This window comes from Schistocerca nitens, chromosome 3 (assembly GCF_023898315.1).
Source record: "Schistocerca nitens isolate TAMUIC-IGC-003100 chromosome 3, iqSchNite1.1, whole genome shotgun sequence".
Classification (NCBI taxonomy): Eukaryota; Metazoa; Arthropoda; class Insecta; order Orthoptera; family Acrididae; genus Schistocerca; species Schistocerca nitens.
The window spans coordinates 751,663,110-751,676,786 of NC_064616.1; the positions used below are offsets into that span (position 1 = coordinate 751,663,110).

At 48.0% G+C, this 13,677-nt stretch overlaps 1 protein-coding gene across 2 annotated transcripts in view; it reads right to left on the bottom strand.

Annotated features, from left to right (window-relative positions):
* LOC126249747 (histidine decarboxylase) overlaps positions 1 to 13,677 on the bottom strand; it is a 413,856-nt gene that overhangs the window by 228,458 nt on the left and 171,721 nt on the right. For both annotated transcript variants that reach the window (XM_049951428.1, XM_049951427.1), the window contains exon 3: positions 3,143 to 3,315. In XM_049951428.1, coding sequence (XP_049807385.1) covers positions 3,143 to 3,315 — 173 coding nt within the window. The remainder of the gene's footprint in view (positions 1 to 3,142; positions 3,316 to 13,677) is intronic.

Genomic DNA, 13,677 nt, shown 5'->3' on the forward strand with positions numbered 1-13,677 from the left:
AGTTTAGACTGTATTCATGTTTTTGTTTGTTATGTAGGAGTTACTAGGAGCCAGTTGGAGGCAGTGTATGAACTGTTGGAGGTAAGCATTTTCCAGTCAAGTGGCCGGATTTCGGAGGCTTCGTTAAAGTATTTACTTAGTTACAGGGTTTCGAGGCTGTGAGAAATTTAACCGTGTATCGCGCGTCAAATCGGGGCTAGCGACTCATATTTAGACTGATTTTGTAAGTGTAGCAGAGCAGAGAATTAGTAACAGCCTGCCAAGTGTGACAATAAAGGCTTTCGGGTAAATCTGTGGAACTGTACAGAGTGTAACAAAAACGTATGGTCAAACATTCAGGAGGCATTCCCAAACATGGAGGAATAAAATGTGTTATATGGACATGGGTACGGAGATGCTTTATTTCCATATTAGAGCTCATTTTCTATTTCTTTTCATAACCACATTAATCACGGGAAACACAACTGGTTTGAATCATTCGTAAGAAAGAGAATGCAAAGAGTTGTACTGAATAATTCAAACAATGTTGCACGGAGAAAAATTTTAGTGACAAGGGGAAAAAAATCACGAAATTAGTCCTACAAGGTTCCGTTTTGGGTCCACTCCTATTCCTCATTATGGGTTGTCGAGAATCCTTACGAAATTGTCTAGTTATGTCGTCAACAAAGATGTTCTGTCAACGTCTGAGCCGGCATTGTTGGTAAATGTTTGTTGGCGCCTCAAGTTCGTAGCTCAGGCTCATCGGAGAAACTTACCACTCTTTCTTAGAGAATATTCTACCTGTTCTGCTAGGATATGTACCTTTACGGGTACAACAAAACATTTATTTCATGCACGATGGAGCTCCTCTTCATTTCAGTGCCAGTGTTGGTAGGCTTCTAAAACACAAATTCTGTGACAGATAGATGGTAGAGGTGGACCAATTCCTTGACCTCCACGCTCTCTGGAGCTAAACCCATTACACTTTTATTTGCGAGGGCGTTTGATAGCTCTTGCGTATGGAACACCGGTACAAGACATACAGAGTCTTGTCGATCGTATTGTGGAAGGCCGTGAAATAATACGTAATTCTCCAGAGATAAAGCAGCACTTCAGGGAATTTAATACGACGGCTGGTTAATGCATGTATCCTTGCTAACGGAGGGTATTTTGAACAGTTCATTTAGGAAAGAGATTCACACTGTGCTGATACTTTCTTTTCCTATACATTTCCCATGATTAATGCGCTGAAGAGTAGTATAAAACGAGCTCTGAGATGGAAATAACGCGTTTCCACACCCGTATACACATAGCATGTTTTCTTCCTTAAAGATTGGCAATAACTTTTTGTTACACTGTGTGTCGCGTAGTTTGTCACGCCAGCCGTGCATCGCAAAGAGTGTGTGGCTACTGAGAGCAACGTCACGGAAGCTACGAGGACGGACGAAAGGAGCGTTTCAAGTAGTTACAGTATTAAAAAGTCTTTATCGTGGATTAGTTTCGAAAGAACTACAGCCACACTGGATTTTACCACCCATGATTCGCCGCTTAAAATAAATGAGTGCACTGCTTGTAGATACCAAAGTCTGTACTGATAGCCGTTGGTAATGAACCATCAAAAATAAGTTAATTTTATGGATCGCTATTCGATTTTATCAATTTGAACGAAAGGCACACAACACGAATACTTTAATAAGCCGTGTAAAGAAATTATTCCGTTGATCAAAATCATACGAGGGTGAGTCAAATGAAAACCTTAAATTTGTAATAACAAATCGAAATTTCGCGCCGTTATCCTGTAAGTTGGTAAGCGTGCTGCAAACAGCGTGCAGAGTAGTCTGTAGGTGGCAGCATAGTGCAGATGCACACATACCGTCGCAGTATCAGTATAAAGATGGCCACCCCACTTGTGACATGCACGAGGGAAGAACAGCGTTCTGTTATTCGGTTTTTCCGTAGTGAAGATGTGAAACCTATTGAAATTCATCGACGAATGAAGGTCCAGTACAGTGATGCATGTTTGTCGCTGCAGCAAGTCTACGAATGGAGTAGGAAGTTCGCAAATGGTGTGACTTCAGTGGAAGATGCTCCTCGTCCAATGTCAGGCACAACGAGTTGTGACTCCACAGAACATTGCAGCAGTTGAAGCCATAGTGAAGGAAAACCGCCGAGTGACACTGAATGACACTGCAGCATGTTGACAGATTAGTCATGTGTCAGCACACCACACTGTGCATGATGTGCTCCAGCCACGGCAACTGACTCCTGAATTGAGAGAACGACGTGTTGATGCTTGTGAAGAACTTCTTCGGCGCTTTGAATGAGAAGGTGATGGCTTCCTTGCAAGAATCCTTACTGAGGACGAAACCTGGGTTCACTTCCACCAACCGGAAACGAAGATAGCGAGCAAAGAATGGCGCCATTCCTCATCACCAAAACCAAAGAAGTTCCGAACAGAACCATCAGCTGGGAAGGTTATGCTGACTCTCTTTTGGGACGAACAAGACGTCATTTTTGAGCATTACATGCCTAGAGGGACCACTGTCAACAGTGCATCATACACAGATCTCCTAAAAAATCGTCTGCGGCCTGCAATCAAATCAAAGCGACGTGGATTGCTGTCAGCAGGTGTCCTTTTGCAACATGACAATGCAAGGCCCCACACTGGCCGTACAACAGTTGCAACAATCACAGACCTGCATTTTGAGTGTCTTCCTCATCCACCATACTCACCAGACCTTTCCCCAAGTGATTTCCATGTGTTTGGACCACTCAAAGACGCAATGGGAGTAAAGAAGTTCTGTTCTGATGAAGAGGTACGCCACGCGGTGCACGAGTGGTTGCGCGGACTACCAAAAGAATGTTTTTCTAAAGAAATTTATGCACTTTGTAAGCGCTGGAGGACTTACATTGAGCGTGGGGGAGATTATGTTGAAAAGTGATACAGCTTTGTACCACTTCTGCACAATAAACAATATTTTAAAAAATATTTAAGGTTTTCATTTGACTCAACCTCGTATTTGGCTTGAGTGATTGTGCAAAATGTACCAACGTAATGAAACCAAAATGTTAAGACCATGTGTGTGCCAGGCCGCTAACTTTTCGCCTCGCTGTCGCCGTAGGTAGAAAAGGAAAAGAGAGTTAGAGAGAGAGAGGAACTGACCCCCGGCATGACGACGCGCTCCACGTCGGCCATGATGTCCTCCCAAGGCTCGGGCTCCTGCGGCGCGTGCTCCGGAACCAACTCGCGCAGGTAACCGGGCTGCACGGCCGGATAGACGCGCCGCTCGCGGATGTGCTCCAGGTAGTCCGCTATGTAGTCCACCATCTCCTTGCCTGCAGACAGTATGAAAACATTCTATTATATCGTATGTGAACCAGTGTCCTAGAAACGACGGAGAGGCTCCGTCCCCGCCCAGCCGCAGTGGTCCACAACCCCACGACGACTACCGCAGTCCACTTCACCACTCCGCCGCTCCACACCGAACCCAGGGTTATTGTGCGGTTCGGCCCCCGGTGGACCCCCCAAGGAACGTCTCACACCAGACGAGTGTAACCCTTATGTTTGTGTGATAGAGTAACGGTGGTGTACGCGTATGTGGAGAACTTGTTTGCGCAGCAATTGCCGACATAGTGTAACTGAGGCGGAATAAGGGGAACCAGCCCGAATTCTCCGAGGCAGATGGAAAACCGCCTAAAAACCATCCACAGACTGTCCGGTTCACCGGACCTCGACACAAATCCGCCGGGTGGATTCGTGCCGGGGACCAGGCGCTCCTTCCCGCCCGGAAAGCCGTGCGTTAGACCGCACGGCCAACCGGGCGGGCTATGAAACCATTACTCTCGTAGGCCAGGAGGCACCGTCTGAAAAATTCGCAGACCGCTACCGCTTGGGAAGAATGAGAGTGCTCCAAGGAGCATACAATTCAAGGAAGTATCTGAAGAAAATGCAATTTACCTTTTTCTTGTGAGACACCGTCAGGGCTAAACGTCAGACTGAGGAGAACAAGAATTTTCTTTGATTTAACAGAACCGTTTAATTATGTGGACTATGCAGTACATTCGCTTACGAGAGGATGTAACGGAATTTGGTCCAAAAAAATCGATTTTTCCAAAATATTTTCTTGATCTACACAGCTTAATCTATGTTGTGTGTGAATTTTATCGTGATAGCAGCTTCAGAAATGCTTTTAAATTGTTGAACTGATTAACTCTTCACTGGCGGCCTCTCTCACTTTTTCCGACATTTGAGAAACTGCTTGCTTCAGCGAAATTTTTTCAGTGCGAAGGCTATTTTCTTTCGATATCTTTGGCCGACATCTATATCTCTGGCTGACATCTATGTCTTTGCCTGAAAACTTTCTTGCATACGGTTTATTTGCGTTTTGACAATAGTAATACACGTTAGTAGGTGGAACGTAGAAAAGACAAGCTCACTCTGAAAGGAATCGATTCTCTTCAGTTATTTTATGGGAGAGCTATCAGGAAAAACACACAAAATTTAGAGGCAATGAGGCGTGCTATGTGGGCAATTTTTTCCACAAACTATCCACTGAGCAAACACCAATGCACAATCTGTGTCCGAAAGACGATTGGTGGAAGTTCGAAAACAGAAATGAGACGTATTCACATAAACACTCATTACCAGAACCTGTTATGAATGCAATTAAGCCCACATTCAGGTTCCTTGCAAACACTGATTTATTGAGGAAGTGTTCACGGAAAGACACAAAATGCAAATGAGAGCCTCAATAATTTAATTTGGATTAGATGCTCAAAAGGACATGCTGTGGACTTGAAGTACTCAAAATAGGTGTCTATGATGCAGTTTTATTTTAGAATAACGGAAATAATGGCAGAATTGAAGTGCTCAAGGGAATTGGTACTGATCCTGGTGGATTTACAACAAAAGCATTTTACACCATCGACGAGAGCAGGGGTAAAAAAGCTAACAGTTCAGTGTCTTACCTGCAAATACACTCCTGGAAATTGAAATAAGAACACCGTGAATTCATTGTCCCAGGAAGGGGAAACTTTATTGACACATTCCTGGGGTCAGATACATCATATGATCACACTGACAGAACCACAGGCACATAGACACAGGCAACAGAGCATGCACACTGTCGGCACTAGTACAGTGTATATCCACCTTTCGCAGCAATGCAGGCTGCTATTCTCCCATGGAGACGATCGTAGAGATGCTGGATGTAGTCCTGTGGAACGGCTTGCCATGCCATTTCCACCTGGCGCCTCAGTTGGACCAGCGTTCGTGCTGGACGTGCAGACCGCGTGAGACGACGCTTCATCCAGTCCCAAACATGCTCAATGGGGGACAGATCCGGAGATCTTGCTGGCCAGGGTAGTTGACTTACACCTTCTAGAGCACGTTGGGTGGCACGGGATACATGCGGACGTGCATTGTCCTGTTGGAACAGCAAGTTCCCTTGCCGGTCTAGGAATGGTAGAACGATGGGTTCGATGACGGTTTGGATGTACCGTGCACTATTCAGTGTCCCCTCGACGATCACCAGTGGTGTACGACCAGTGTAGGAGATCGCTCCCCACACCATGATGCCGGGTGTTGGCCCTGTGTGCCTCGGTCGTATGCAGTCCTGATTGTGGCGCTCACCTGCACGGCGCCAAACACGCATACGACCATCATTGGCACCAAGGCAAAAGCGACTCTCATCGCTGAAGACGACACGTCTCCATTCGTCCCTCCATTCACGCCTGTCGCGACACCACTGGAGGCGGGCTGCACGATGTTGAGGCGTGAGCGGAAGACGGCCTAACGGTGTGCGGGACCGTAGCCCAGCTTCATGGAGACGGTTGCGAATGGTCCTCGCCGATACCCCAGGAGCAACAGTGTCCCTAATTTGCTGGGAAGTGGCGGTGCGGTCCCCTACGGCACTACGTAGGATCCTACGGTCTTGGCGTGCATCCGTGCGTCGCTGCGGTCCGGTCCCAGGTCGACGGGCACGTGCACCTTCCGCCGACCACTGGCGACAACATCGATGTACTGTGGAGACCTCACGCCCCACGTGTTGAGCAATTCGGCGGTACGTCCACCCGGCCTCCCGCATGCCCACTATACGCCCTCGCTCAAAGTCCGTCAACTGCATATACGGTTCACGTCCACGCTGTCGCTCATGCTACCAGTGTTAAAGACTGCGATGGAGCTCCGTATGCCACGGCAAACTGGCTGACACTGACGGCGGCGGTGCACAAATGCTGCGCAGCTAGCGCCATTCGACGGCCAACACCGCGGTTCCTGGTGTGTCCGCTGTGCCGTGCGTGTGATCATTGCTTGTACAGCCCTCTCGCAGTGTCCGGAGCAAGTATGGTGGGTCTGACACACCGGTGTCAATGTGTTCTTTTTTACATTTCCAGGAGTGTATTTACAGGAACAACCAGTGCCCCTAAACTGTCGATACTAACGCACAATGCTCTTTTTACACGGCGGTCCTTTTCTATAATTCCTTCTGAATGCACACTACACTGTTGTAACGGAAAAATATCTCACGTATTCCAGTACACAAAAACGCTTTTTTTGCTTTGTTGCCATTTTGTCAAGGCACGGCACTCGTAATGTCAACTTGTGAGCACAATGCAAACTCGACGAGTTTACGGTTCTATTCATGCATCAATCATATTTGTACATGTAGCTCTGTACATGTAGGTCTGTCAGCCGAAGACTGGCAAGCTGGAGTCCGTGGCGGTGTGTATCTCGTGTCGCTGTTTCGCCCAGTTGACTGGAGACGCGTGTCGTGAGGTGGCCCGTTTAAATATTGAGAACGAAGTCGTGAATCTGATGGTGATACCTTGGATGTGGCGTCCCAGTGTTTCTCTTCTCTATGCGGCTGTGTGTGTTGTGCGTCGGCCAGCTGAGCGGCGCGGCGGGGGAAGGCCAGTGTCCCAGACTCGAACAACGGACTCCCGCTTGCCAGTCTTTGGCTGACAGATCTTCATCACCAGCTCACAGGTGACTGCTGATGTGAGGCCGTCTCCTTCCCGTCCTCACGAGTCACCCGGGTACGTAAAAATCAGTCTTCAAATACCTTCTAACTTCTGTCTTCTGGCGGCGAGGCTGCTGCTTGCTATTCCATTACAGCGGCGGACTTGGTGCTTCTGTGTACAATGTAGTCTCTTCCTGCATGACGGTCTTCAGCACCGAAACTGAACTGAAAACTACTCTGTCGGGCCCACTGCGTCTCGCGTATTTATTTACTTCAATTCACTGGAGGTGAACGACTTCACGGACATCGCCTCTTCTGTCACGTTGAAAAGCTTCTCAAAGAATCTTCTTAACGTCGGTCATTAGCTCTTCGAATGTAGGCGAGGGCCTTTGGTCACATGTGACAATTGAGAAACACGTGAGCCGGTCGGGCGATGCCCTGACGGCTGAGTCGACAGCGTCCACTTATGTGGGGAGGGCGATGGCTTCTCCTGAACGTGCTGACTTCACGGTCATTGCCTCTTCTGCTCTGCCCGCTATTTGCCAGTGTGTAACTCTTCTAAACTAAACTAAGTTTTTCATTTATTTTCTAATTTCTATTTCACTTCACATTGATTTCACTAATTTATTTACCTATCTTAAGTACCACTCACCAATTGAGACAGTAACACGTTATGAACAGTTCGTGAAAATTTCATAGCATTGGCGCATATACTGATTGAGAAATGGCTTGTAATAATGTACAAAATGTAAAACAGAGAAAATTAGGTTCAAATATTTTGTTCTCACATTTCTACATGTAGTACCTAAATTTTAAAATCCTCCATACTTATACTCCTCATCCTCCAGGTTTCTCTTCTCTCCTCTTCGAATCTGCCTGGCATGTACACTCCTGGAAATTGAAATAAGAACACCGTGAATTCATTGTCCCAGGAAGGGGAAACTTTATTGACACATTCCTGGGGTCAGATACATCACATGATCACACTGACAGAAACACAGGCACATAGACACAGGCAACAGAGCATGCACACTGTCGGCACTAGTACAGTGTATATCCACCTTTCGCAGCAATGCAGGCTGCTATTCTCCCATGGATACGATCGTAGAGATGCTGGATGTAGTCCTGTGGAACGGCTTGCCATGCCATTTCCACCTGGCGCCTCAGTTGGACCAGCGTTCGTGCTGGACGTGCAGACCGCGTGAGACGACGCTTCATCCAGTCCCAAACATGCTCAATGGGGGACAGATCCGGAGATCTTGCTGGCCAGGGTAGTTGACTTACACCTTCTAGAGCACGTTGGGTGGCACGGGATACATGCGGACGTGCATTGTCCTGTTGGAACAGCAAGTTCCCTTGCCGGTCTAGGAATGGTAGAACGATGGGTTCGATGACGGTTTGGATGTACCGTGCACTATTCAGTGTCCCCTCGACGATCACCAGTGGTGTACGGCCAGTGTAGGAGATCGCTCCCCACACCATGATGCCGGGTGTTGGCCCTGTGTGCCTCGGTCGTATGCAGTCCTGATTGTGGCGCTCACCTGCACGGCGCCAAACACGCATACGACCATCATTGGCACCAAGGCAAAAGCGACTCTCATCGCTGAAGACGACACGTCTCCATTCGTCCCTCCATTCACGCCTGTCGCGACACCACTGGAGGCGGGCTGCACGATGTTGAGGCGTGAGCGGAAGACGGCCTAACGGTGTGCGGGACCGTAGCCCAGCTTCATGGAGACGGTTGCGAATGGTCCTCGCCGATACCCCAGGAGCAACAGTGTCCCTAATTTGCTGGGAAGTGGCGGTGCGGTCCCCTACGGCACTACGTAGGATCCTACGGTCTTGGCGTGCATCCGTGCGTCGCTGCGGTCCGGTCCCAGGTCGACGGGCACGTGCACCTTCCGCCGACCACTGGCGACAACATCGATGTACTGTGGAGACCTCACGCCCCACGTGTTGAGCAATTCGGCGGTACGTCCACCCGGCCTCCCGCATGCCCACTATACGCCCTCGCTCAAAGTCCGTCAACTGCATATACGGTTCACGTCCACGCTGTCGCTCATGCTACCAGTGTTAAAGACTGCGATGGAGCTCCGTATGCCACGGCAAACTGGCTGACACTGACGGCGGCGGTGCACAAATGCTGCGCAGCTAGCGCCATTCGACGGCCAACACCGCGGTTCCTGGTGTGTCCGCTGTGCCGTGCGTGTGATCATTGCTTGTACAGCCCTCTCGCAGTGTCCGGAGCAAGTATGGTGGGTCTGACACACCGGTGTCAATGTGTTCTTTTTTACATTTCCAGGAGTGTATAAACGAAAGAGTCTTTCTTGGGCGGGAGCGGGGGAGGGGGGGGGGAACTTTTTTCAGACTGACGAAACTCTGATGTATAAATGCGTAGGTCTACGCATAAAAAAGTTTCATATCTTTTCCATCAATGGAAGACGTATTGGTGGCAGAGACCTAGGAATTCGTGGGTTTAGCAAGTCCACAAGCAGCTGTAACTTCCTGTGCGACCACCCGCCACGCAAATCAACCGCATAGGAACTGCGGAAATAGCCATATGACTGACCACAGTATTGGCGGACATTTGCTCCCTTCGGGCACAGTATTGCTCCCTTCGGGTAGCCACTCAAACAGGTGAGCGCCAGGATCACTAAGCCATCGTATTCTCAACGCCACTGCCTTTGGACTTTGATTACGAAATCTCTCTGCATGGCTGGACTCAGCTGAATACGTCGACTCGCCGTGTTGACTTTTATCATAAGTGTTCGGAAACAGATGATGGACTCTGAAACATTTCCTCTGGAGCCGGCCGGGGTGGCCGAGCGGTTCTAGGCGCTACAGTCTGAAACCGCTAGACCACTACGGTCGCAGGTATGAATCCTGCCTCGGGCATGGATGTGTGTGATGTCCTTAGGTTAGTTAGGTTTAAGTAGTTCTAAGTTCTAGGTGACTGACGACCTCAGAAGTTAAGTCCCATAGTGCTCAGAGCCATTTGACTTCCCCTGGATATCTGTGCTACCGTGGCCTTCGTCGTGTCCAACACTCTGAACATGCTCACATTATTATCAAGACCCACTGATTGCATCCTGTGATACACGTTGAACGCCTGGAACTTCAACTGTTAGTGTCTTCGGTTCGCATATCGTGCTTGTCAACTTAAATTTTTCCCGCGTACAAAGACCCAGCGATTTAAGTTGTATTAACATTTGATGGCCAGTAAACAAATTAACTGTAAAGGTATTTATTGCTGTAGGTTAGAGCAGAAAGTTTACCGTCCAACCTAACGACCTTAAAGAGAGAAGAAAATAGAGGGACATTCGACGGAGAAAGTGATTTCTCCGACGTGACCCGGTATCAGTAGATGACACTGACTGCAAAACGGAAGTAGTCACTATTATGTAGACTGGGCGCTGAGAAGTATTTGATTTATTATGCACGGGGTACTACTGTACAGGGTGGTCCAAAACACGTACTCACTCTTTCATATTCAGAGTTGTATTACTTAATTGGTATATACACTATGTGGTCAAAAGTATCCGGACACCTGGCTGAAAATATCTTACAAGTTCGTGGCGTCCTCCATCGGTAATGCTGGAATTCAATATCGGCGCCCACCCTTAGCCTTGATGACAGCTTCCACTCTCGCAAGCATACGTTCAGTCAGGTGCTGGAAGGTTTCTTGGGGAATGGCAGCCCATTCCTCACGGAGTGCTGCACTGAGGAGAGGTATCGATGTCGGTCGGTGAGGCCTGGCACGACGTCGGTGCTTCAAAACATCCCAAAGGTGTTCTATAAGATTCAGGTCAGGACCCTGCGCAGGTCAGTCCACTACAGGGATATTATTGTCGTGCAACCACTCCGTCACAGGCCGTGCATTATGAACAGGTGCTCGATCGTATTGAAAGATTCAATCGACACCCCGAATTGCTCTTCAACAGTGGGAAGCAAGAAAGTGCTTAAAACGGCAATGTAGGCCTGTGCTATGATAGTGCCATGCAAAACAACAAGGGGTGGAAGCCCCCTCCATGAAAAACACGACCACACAATAACAACACCGTCTCCGAATTTTACAGGTGGGCACTAAACACGCTGGCAGATGACGTTCACAAGGAATTCGCCATACCCACACTCTGCCATCGGATCGCTACATTGTGTACCGTGATTCATCACTCCACACAACGTTTTTCCACTGTTCAATCGTCCGATGTTTACGCTCCTTACAACAAGCGAGGCGACGTTTGGCATTTACCGGCGTGATGTGTGGCTTATGAGCAGCCACTCGACCATGAAATCCAAGTTGTCTCACCTCCCGCCTAACTGTCACAGTACTTGCAGTGGATCCTGATGAAGTTTGGAATTCCTGTGTGATAGTCTGGATAGATGTCTGCCTGTTACACATTACTGTTCTCTTCACCTGTCGGCGGTTTCTGTCAGTCAACAGACGAGGTCGGCCTGTACGCTTTTGTGCTGCACGTGTCCCTTCACGTTCTCACTCCACTATCACATCGGAAACAGTGGACCTAGAAATGCGTAGGAGTGTGGAAATCTCGCGTACAGACGTATGACGCAAGTGACACCCAATCACCTGACCACGTTCGAAGTCCGCGAGTTCTGCGGAGCGCCCCATTCTGCTCTCTCACGATGTCTAATGACTACTGAAGTCGCTGATATGGAGTACCTGACAGTAGGTGGGAGCACAATGCCCCTTATATGAAAACGTGTATTTTTTGGGTGTGTCCGAATACTTTTGATCACACAGTGTAGTAAAAAAAGGTTAAATCTTTTGGCACGATTGAGTGGGAGACCTCGAGGGTCAGGTTCAGTCACCTAATAGCAAACGTTTCCCCTATCCTTCGTGCACAGTGGTACTCGTCCTTTGTTAAGTGTGAGATTTGTGTGTTGAGTGTATCTGATATGTATAGATGATTGTATTGGGTGTCTGAGTAGTGTGGTGTCACGTTTCTTTTGTATGACAGTGACGAGAGAAGGGAAAAGGTGGCTTATTGTCAACCACCTCTCCCTCCCATAACTGATGGGCAATTCACCATCAACATTATCACATGTCCTCATTTCACGAGACACTGTGGAGGGAATTAAAATTCAATTCAGGGCTTTCGCGTAAAATCTGGCGATTAGAAACTTTACCCTTAGCAGGAAAGGCAAAGGGAAAATTGCCAACAGTGTGTGACGTACCCGGCTGGTTGCCTATCCAAGTACCAGTCACGCTCGGCTTTGCATAGCTCCTGTCATCTGACGGGAACCGGTGTATTCAAGGAGATAATGCCGTTCGCCTATTGACATATAGTTGGTGTTCTTGGTGTTGAGGCTCGAGGTAGCAAAGGGGGGGTGGGGCTCTGAACACTATGGGACTCAACTGCTGAGGTCATTAGTCCCCTAGAACTTAGAACTAGTTAAACCTAACTAACCTAAGGACATCACAAACATCCATGCCCGAGGCAGGATTCGAACCTGCGACCGTAGCGGTCTTGCGGTTCCAGACTGCAGCGCCTTTAACCGTACGGCCACTTCGGCCGGCCTCGAGGTAGCCACAGTGGGCGAGTGAACCATGTTGATTTTCCCGAGCTACCGAGAAAACTACAGCTACTACTCACTTTTTGTGTGATTAGTACACATACGGATTTCAGTTAAAATTTATATACTGAACTAACAACCAACAACCTATAACATGTTGAGTAGTATGAAGAGTAAGATAAACTAAAGGAAGCCTCACGATAACCAGGGAACGCAATTTAGTATGCAATGATCTGCAGTGAATTTATTTCTTGTTGGAGTCAAAGTTAGCACTTGACAATGTGTACAGTTCCTAGTCGATGTAAATCACATTCCTATGTAATTTACTTTGGTGTGACTGGCTGTGACGATGGATTGCAACCTGACGTCTTGGCCGCTGGCAGGAGTAGAATTGGACTGCGATCCCACAACTAGTCGCAAAGGTCGAATGTTAAGTGAATGCAATAAAGATAAAGTGCAGATATGGGTCTTCTATTTCCAATAAAAATAAAAAAATAAAAAAAAACACTTTATGGGCTTTGGACCCGTCAATAATATTCTCCTTCAAAATTAATGGGAACCTCATGGGTAAAAATCTTGTTACCAGTTTGTACACTACTGGCCATTAAAATTGCTACACCACGAAGATGACGTGCTACAGACGTGAAATTTAACCCACAAGAAGAAGATGCTGTGATATGCATATGATTAGCTTTTCAGAGCATTCACACAAGGTTGGCGACGGTGGCGACACCTACAACGTGCTGACATGAGGAAAGTTTCTTATACACAAACAACAGTTGACCGACGTTGCCTGGTGAAACGTTGTTGTGATGCCTCGTGTAACGAGCAGAAATGCGTACCATCACGTTTCCGACTTTGATAAAGGTCGGATTGTAGCCTATCGCGATTGCGGTTTATCGTATCGCGGCATTGCTACTCGCGGTGGTGGAGATCCAATGACTGTTAGCAGAATATGGAATCGGTGGGTTCAGGAGGGCAATACGGAACACCGTACTGGATCCCAACAGCCTCGTATCATTAGCAGTCGAGATGACAGGCATCTTATCCGCATGGCTGTAACGGATCGTGCAACCACGTCTCGATCCCTGAGTCAACAGATGGGGACGTTTGCAAGACAACAACCATCTGCACGAACAGTTCGACGACGTTTCCAGCAGCATGGACTATCAGCTCGGCGACCATAGCTGCGGTTACCCTTGAC